This window comes from Herpailurus yagouaroundi, unplaced genomic scaffold (genome assembly GCF_014898765.1).
Source record: "Herpailurus yagouaroundi ecotype Mexico unplaced genomic scaffold, PumYag 216, whole genome shotgun sequence".
NCBI classification, from domain to species: Eukaryota; Metazoa; Chordata; class Mammalia; order Carnivora; family Felidae; genus Herpailurus; species Herpailurus yagouaroundi.
The window spans coordinates 2,191,361-2,199,389 of NW_024412447.1; the positions used below are offsets into that span (position 1 = coordinate 2,191,361).

Consider the following 8,029-nt stretch of genomic DNA (forward strand, 5'->3'; position numbering starts at 1 on the left):
GCCGGAGGGCAGACGGCAGCCGCAGCCTGGAGGGGACAAGGCCACCAACGGGGCTGGTGGTGATGGAGGACAGTCTGCGGGACCTCCACGCACGGGCGTGCGACCGAGGGCCCCACCACGGACCTGACCGTCCACGCTCCGCTGTGAGTAGACACGTGTGTGCACACTCACCCCCAAGCACACACGCACTCCCCACACACGCACACGCACAGGTGGCGGGGCTTCTCCCGCCCCTGGAGTGCACGCACACGCGCACACACACATGCTGTGTGTCAAAAAGAAAAAGAAAGAAGAGAAAGAGCGGAGAAAGTCCCTTGCAAAAACCAGCAGTGATGGTAATTCGAGTGGACGATGGCCGTAGATCTTGGGGGCTGCTAACAATAATGAAGTATGAAGGCAGTGCAGCGGGATTAACAGAGATGTTTAATGCTTTCCCTCCCAGATCGATAGGCTGTGCTGAGATTTTCCCGACACGCACGCACGCCCCGCCCAGCTGGCCAGGTTTTGGGCAGCGGGGACCCCTCCGTCCCTGCAACCCCGTCTCCCTCCTCTCTGCACCGCTAAGAGCCGAATGGGGGCGTGGGGGCGAGAAAACCCATCTCTCACGGCCACATCCCCAAGCCTTGGCTGGCCGGCCGTGACCCAGAACGCAGCAGGAACTTGCTCTCGCCGATGTCGCTGAGTGGCCGGCCACCCCCCTGCCTGCCGGGCCTGGGGTTCCTATCCAGCCCTGGGAGGGGCCGAGCGGCCCGGGGCCCCTGGCCTTGGGGCGCGGAGAACCAGGCCTTGCCCGAGCTGCCCCCCCTTGCTGCAACGTGACTTTCCTCCCTCTCCCCTGGTGCAGAGGGTGGCTGAGAGTGGCGGGGCAGGTGTTTATTTTAAGGCGTCAGGGCCTCCCGGGTGAGTTCTGGGCCAGGCCTCCCGGGCGGAAGCTTCGGTTGAAGGTCTGCATTCCTGACTGCGCAGGGGTCACTGACAGCAGGCCCCCAGCCACGCTCAAGGTCAGATGCACCCTCAGGGCTACTTGTAAGGAGGCTCTGGGTTGGTGACTTGGGAGCCTCAGCCCTCGCCAGCACCCGCCCCCAAGCCCAGAGCGAGCACACGGCAGACCCTGGTTCTGTGCTCAGTACTCCCAACACCAGACCGCCTTGTCTGTCCTTCCTGTACTGCAGGGGCGGGGCCCGGCTCCCTGTCCCCCCCTCCACCCCCCCACAGGTGACACTTCGGGCATGCTCCAGGCTGTGCTAGGTTTGGGAACAGAAGGCTGAACAACACGCAGTTTGTGCTCCAGACAGATCCCTGCCTGCCCTGGGCTTCTTGGCTTGGGGCTGCGAACAGAATCAGGGGCGTCTGAGTGTTGACGGCCAAAAGCGACAGCCTCATTTGCTCAAACTCCTCATCGGGGTTAGGGTTCCTGCCCATTACCAAGGGGGGCTGTGAGCCCGAGGGTGTGGACTTGTTCACCAACGGGAACACGGCGTTGGGCATCTCACCACGGCTGCCGCGGGTGACTGGAGAGACCGTTCAAGCTCTTCAGACAATGGCAGTAACGTCCCCAGCTCTAGACCTTGCTGAAGAATCTTGTCACGTCCCCGCATTCATGAAAAAGCACATCAGTGACCAGATTACGAGTTTGCTCTTACATATTTTGATAACTGGGGGCACCCGGGGGGCTCAGTCGTCCAGCACCCGTTAAGTATCCGACTCCGGCTCAGGTCATGATCTCACTGTTGGTGGGTTCGAGCCCCAAGTCGGGCTCTGTGCTGACAGCTGGGGGCCAGGAGCCTGCTTCGCGTTCTGTGTCTCCCTCTCTCTCTGTGCCCCTCTCCCACTCGCTCTGTTTCTCTCTCTCAAAAATAAATAAAAACGTTAAAAAAAATATTTTGATAACTGTATTTCAACAAAGAAATACAATCCTAGGGGTTTTGTTGAATGTGTTACAAAATGCTCCTTTGAGACGACGGCGTCTCTGGGCTCTCGGATGCTCGAGGGGTTCATGGTGCACAGAGCGGTGAAAGCCGCTGCTGGCCAGTCGGAGCCGGTGGGATGGGGGCCGGACGACCAGTTGGGGGAGGGGTGGGCCGGCCAGTGGGTTCCCCAGGCGGGGGGAGAGGATTTGAGGGGCACAGCGGGTTAGTGCAGGAACTGAGGCCGTGTTAGGCTTCTATCGTGATGACCCATGCGTCATATTGTTCACATATTGCGTATTGTGTGCACAGATGGAGGGCCAAGGGCCCCAGGCCTCACGAGACCGGCCAATTCGGGGGGTCCCTTTCCCTGGCACAAGCTCGCTCGTCTTCACGGCCACCCCATGCGGCACATGGCTTGGGGTATGTGGCCTCACTTCACAGAGGATGACCTTCGGGGAGTCGCGGAAAGTTGCCTTAGAACTCAGATGTCCCCATCCGTCCCTGGGATCCTGCACCTCCCGGCCCACGGGCGCCCGAGGACCCTTCACTGTGCAGGGACGCTATCACCAAGCCGCCCGGGTTCCGCCCCGTGCTGGGCCTCGGGCCAGGGACCCGGAGGTCAGGACCAGTCTGTTCTGGAGGAACTAACGGTCCTCCAGCCTCGTGTGTGTCTGTTTCTCTCCGACACGCACGCACAGCCCACGGCCTCATACCCACATTCGAGTCCAGTCAGACCAGCGCGGGGGGGGGGCGAGACTCACGGTATCGGTCAAAACAAGGTCAGAGCCGAACACGACATGTGATAGGAAAAAAGGAAATTCCTGTAGCAGACATTCTTTCCAGTCAGCCCAACCGGCTCGGAAACTTTCGATACAATTTTTAGACGAGCACCTGGGGTTTCGAAGCAGCCAGTGCTCAGAGCTGAGCCCGAGGCCCCGACACTCACAAGCGGCTAATTTTAGCATCCAAACAAACCGGCAAGCCAAACGCTTCTCCTCTGGTCCACACCCCCTCCTCACCCACCCCCTTCCTGCGAGCCCACGCTTCCTGCCGCTCACTGGCTGGCCGTGCAGCTCGTGTGGCCCACAGGGGCTGGGGACCCAGGGACCCAAAGACCCAGGCGGGCGCTCCCACGGGCAGTGCAGGCAGGGAGGGGTGGAGGGGACAGGGAGAGGCGAGGCCCCCGTGGCCTCTCCCACGGGCCTCCTCTGCAGGCGCTGGGGGGGGGGGGGATCCCTCTTCCTCTGCAGACCCAGGGGCTCCAGGCTGAGCTGGACCCCAGGGACGCCCCAGGGAGCTGTGGGCAGCGCTCCGAGGTCCCCGCTTCAAATCCCAGCTCTGTCCCTTCCCCGCAACTGAACCTCAGTCTCCCCATCTATTAAATGGGGTGGCGTTCGCTCCCGGGACAGATCGGGGGGTGGCCAGGCTGGACACGACGGGCCGACCGCCCCGCACACGGCAGCGGCACTCCTCAGCCGGGGTGAGGGTCTCCTCCGGGTCACGGGAGCCTCCAATCCACGTGAGCACGGGCTGCCCCCCGCCTCACGGGGCCCGGCTGCGCTAGAGCTTCGTGGCCGCAGATATTTTCAGCTCCCCTGGCGATGTGACCCGAGGGCAGCCTCTCAAAAGTGGCCGAGGCCAAGAAACACAGTCCAGCCACCAAAAAAGGGATCCCGAGGCTTGAGTTCCTTAAATGTTCTGAAGCCAACACGTTGTTCATGCTAACCCCGTAAGACCTGTTCTCTCTTCTGTTGACTTCCCGCACTGCGGTGGCCTGCTCCCCCCGTGGAGTTTCCCCCGAGCCCCTACCCTAGTTCTTGCCCAGGTGCCTCTCTTGTCCTCCTGCGGACACCAAAGCTCCAACTGGGAGTGACAGAGCTGTCCTCAGGGGGAGAGGGAGGGAAGGAAGCTGAGTAGGCAGTCAGGATTTCAGTGGTGGAGGGGACAGGGTACCCGGCCACACGACAGCCCCTCCTTCCTTTGCACTAGAGTTAGCTTGGACAGGCTTCTGTGTCTGCCCCAGGACCTTTGCACCCACTGTGCTCACTGCTTGAATGTTCTTGCCCCATATTTTTTTCATGGCTTTTTGCCATTCCCTTCAGGGAACGTCACCTTCTCAAAGAAGCCATACCATCTAAACAAGCTCCCCTGTGACAAACGCTGTTGTCCCTCTCACGAAGACCGGTCCTCTTTTCTGCGTTTGAGCAACAATGTATGTAGCCCCAGGGAGGGTAGAGGATATCCAATACTAGGGCAAACGAGGCATCAGGGAATGATTACTGGGGGGTTCTGGGAGAGATGTCCCTCCACAATAAAGGAGAGCTGCTTCCTTCTTGTTCTGGGCACCAGATGTGAGGATGTGATGTCTGGAGCTGTGGCAGCCATCTTGCAGTGATGAGGCGACCACCCTGGAGAGGAAAGCCAGCTGTTCTCTCAAACAGCGAGAAGGTCTGGTGATTTCTTCCTACAGGGCACTAAGCAGTTGGGGCTGAGTCCCAACCACCTCTTTGAGACGGGCCACATGCCTGCCAGCTCTCCAAGGTCCCTATTGTCCGCCTCACTCGTTTCTATCCTTGCTGGACCCTGGGCAACTCCAGGGGCAGTGTGGTGACTTGTGGCTTAAGTGTGTCCGTTCCCAGCCGCCGGTGCCCAGTTACTGGGGGGAGGGGTAAGTAAGACAGACATGTTCTCTACCGTTGCGAATCTCACAGGCAAACGCCGGAGATAATGAAGGGAGTCGCTCCGACATGGGCTGGCAAGGGCTGTGACAAAGGTGTGCACCTCAGCCCAGGTCAGGGGAGGCCATCCTCCCCTAGAGCTGGCAGTTCAGCTGCCGCCTGATGCACGAGGAGGACTTAAGCAGAGTGAAGGGAACAGCATATCACAGAAAAGGAACAGCCTGTGTGAAGCCCCAGAAGCCAGAGGAAAGGAAAGAGGGGTTGATGTGGTCAGGAGTGATACGGGTGTGGGTGGGGGGAGTCCTGGCCTTCGGCGAGAGGCAAGGCGCGGTGGACCGGTGTGGCGGCTGTGGGATGGGTAGGGGTGAATGGATTCAGGAGGGAGTTAAGAATTTAATCAACAGGATGAGTGAGGCAGTGTGCATGCGTGTGTGTGCGTGAGAGAGACAGAGACAGAGAGACGTAGAGATATACAGAGACACAGGTGAGAGGGTGCTGGTGCCGCCCGGCTTTCTGGCTGAGTGAATGAGTCAGGGGTGGGTGGGGAGGGACAGGTCTGGGGGGTGAGGGGGTGAGTTAGGCTTCAGGCCTGGGCGGACTGGTATCCCCTCGAGGTCGGGAGGAGGTGGAGAGGGGCCCCCCCACACCTCCCACCTTGTGGCTAGAGCAGCTCTGGGTGTGGGGTCTCAGGACTTCAAGCTGAACCGAGGCCAGAGCGGACAGCCACACGCCAACAGGCCTGTCTGACCCAGACAGGGCCCCGGGAAGAGTCCCGGCCCAGAGGGCCAGGCCTGCTCGGGTCACGAGCCACGAAAGGCCGGCCGCGAACGGGTGCCGCCCGGGGTGGGGGGGGGGCCTGTGGGCCGCGCAATGGAGCCGGGCGGGCCCCCGTTAAGGAGAGGGCGTCCTGCAGGGAGGCCGGGTAAATGACGCGGGACCACGGCCTAGATGCTTGTGGAGGACACGATGGGGTGGCCAGACGGGAACGCGGGTTGTGCCCTCTGTCGTGCGACACGGTGGGAATGAGAATACACATGGCTTGTCTGTGCACGAAGACTCTGGAAGGGCACACAGGAGTCTAAAAAAGTGGCTTTCTGTGAGGAGGACGGAGATGGGGACGGGGCAGAGGTGAGCATTTGCACGGACAGCCTTCTATGACGCACTGCCGAAGGCTGGGAACGTTCCGCCTCGCGGACGTGGGTGCAGAGTTCCAGATTAAAGGCCAAGGGGGACCGTCACATCTCACCGCGGAGCCCGGGTCCTTACAGCCGGCCTCCAGGTGGCGGTGGGGCGGGGCCGGGCAGGTGATTTACACGTGCAGCTTCTTTCAACCCAGTGACGGCCCACAAGGTCTCAATTGTTCCTGGGGTCTCTTTTCCCCATGTCCCCAGAGCCCCGCAGCCTGGGGACGGCAGAAGGAACATGTGGCCCGAGGGCAGCAGGCTGGCCTGGGTGGGTGGGGGATGGGCACCAGGACAGCAAGCGGGGGTGGGGGGGGGGGGGGGGGGGGGGGGTGTGACGATCCCTGTTGCTTTTAGTTTGGTTTCCTGGGGCTTGGAAGTAAAACAGAAAACCAAGGTTCAGCCTCATTTGGAACCCCCCCACCCCCAGGCCCCCTGCACCTGCCCCTGGAGACTTCTCTGGCCTCGGTCCTCACAGACTTTCCGGAGGTTGTTGCAACCCCCGCAGAGCACTCTGGGTCACACAGGGGCTGGAGCAGGTGCTCGGAGCCACGTTTCCCAACCAAGCAGCCTCAACGTCCCGGTTGAGCTTGGCAGGACTGAGCATCCCGCGACCCGGCCCCACACCAGCCACTGCCCCCAGTCCCTGGCACGCTGCCAGCCACCAGGGCCCCACCTCCGAATCGGGAGGTCCAGCGGACAGCCCGCAGTCGGCAGATCGGCCGGGCCTGGGCTGACTTCCAGCGTACCCGCTGTGTGACCGTGGTGAAGTTACTTGGCCTCTCTGAGCCCATTTTCTCCCGTATGAAATGGAGAAAAGTTTCGGGATCGCTAAGTAAGAGAACATCTAGAAAGCGCTTGGACAGAGGGGGAGGAGCTCAGAAAACGGTTGTTAAGAGTTGCCTAACCTGAAAGCATCGGCCATTCACCTTTTGGGGAATCCGTAGGGTCCCTCGGGAGCCTGAGAAAGCCTGGACTTTCTCCCCAGAAAACCGTAGATCTGCACATACGGCACGATTTCTAGGGCTCCAAGCTGTGGCACTGGTGTCCTTGGAGGGAGACCAAGCATCCATCACCGGTGTCATCAGCCTGGCACAGGCTCCCTTCTGGAGCCTGGGGCCCCGGGCTCGACAGGCACGCGGCAAAGCCCCGCTGTGCACCTCGGGGGCCTCCCTGAGCCCCGGGCTGGCTCCAAAGGAAAAACACAGCCTGCGGACCCTGGAGTGGTAACTCGGGCTGCAGCCGGGCTTTGCAGACAGCTCTGGCAGTCTCCCCACCTGCCGGCCCCACGCGGGCCCCACTCTCCTTCCCAGGCAGCCTCCGGGCTGCCGAAGCGGCGCTGTGGGCAGCTGAAAAATGAAGTCAGGGGTCTCCTTTGAAATCCTCGCGTGGAGTGATTCCGCGCGGTGCCAAACCCCAGCCTCCTGCTGACCTCACGGTTTCACGCAGGGACTGACCCAGAACGCACAAACTCATTCCTGACCTTCTCTCCGGCGGCCCCATCTTATTAACACGCACACGGCCCCACAGCCCTGCCTTCTGGAGCCTCCCGAAAACTCCTCGGGGGCCAAAAAGAACCCATCACCATTTCTTTTTCCAGGTATCTCTCCCCACGAGTGGCCTCTCTTCACCCCTTCTTGTCTCCCCCCACCCCTCAAAATTACACGCAAGCCACGGGTTGGGTTCTTTCTGCACAAGCCTGAGAATCTGAGGTTAAATAAATAAATATAAATAAATCAGCAGACCTTTTACTCCGGGTCCCCTTTCCAGTCACGTCTGTCCCCTCGGCTCTAAGTGCTTTACGAGGAAGCGCGGTGTCGGGGTGAACACGATTGCCTCGGCTTGGGGAAAATTTACTGTTGAGCGTAAAACTCTAACCAGATGAAAGCGGACCTTCCAGCTCCTCGCGAGGCGGGCGGCTTCTCTGGCCCTAAACAACCACAGCCGGGTCTCCGGAAAGCAGGGTTTCTCCGGATCCAGCACGTCCAGCTTGATTCTGGGGGCTGTTGCGGAAGAAGCAGCGTCAGTAACTGTTTTCAGAGGCGTCGCTCTGCCTGGCAACGTCCGGTCTCGGTGGCGTAGGGCCAAATCATCATCACGGAGGGACGAGGAGACCAGGCTCCCCCCACCCCCGGGGAATCTCCCATCCCCGGTCGCACCTCCCCAGGCTTTGTGGTGCTCACTTGACTTCAAAGAGCCAAAATGCTAAAAACAAAACAAACAAACAAACAAAAATGCAGGACGTACGGCACTGTTTTCC

General features: G+C 60.6%; 1 protein-coding gene across 1 annotated transcript in view; it reads right to left on the bottom strand.

Moving 5' to 3' along the window:
- The window catches only part of GNA12 (G protein subunit alpha 12), a 134,878-nt gene extending 133,390 nt beyond the window's left edge, over positions 1-1,488 (bottom strand). Inside the window, exon 1 of the mRNA XM_040455633.1 lies at positions 1,304-1,488. Coding sequence (XP_040311567.1) covers positions 1,304-1,488 — 185 coding nt within the window. The remainder of the gene's footprint in view (positions 1-1,303) is intronic.
- Positions 1,489-8,029: the final 6,541 nt, after the last annotated feature.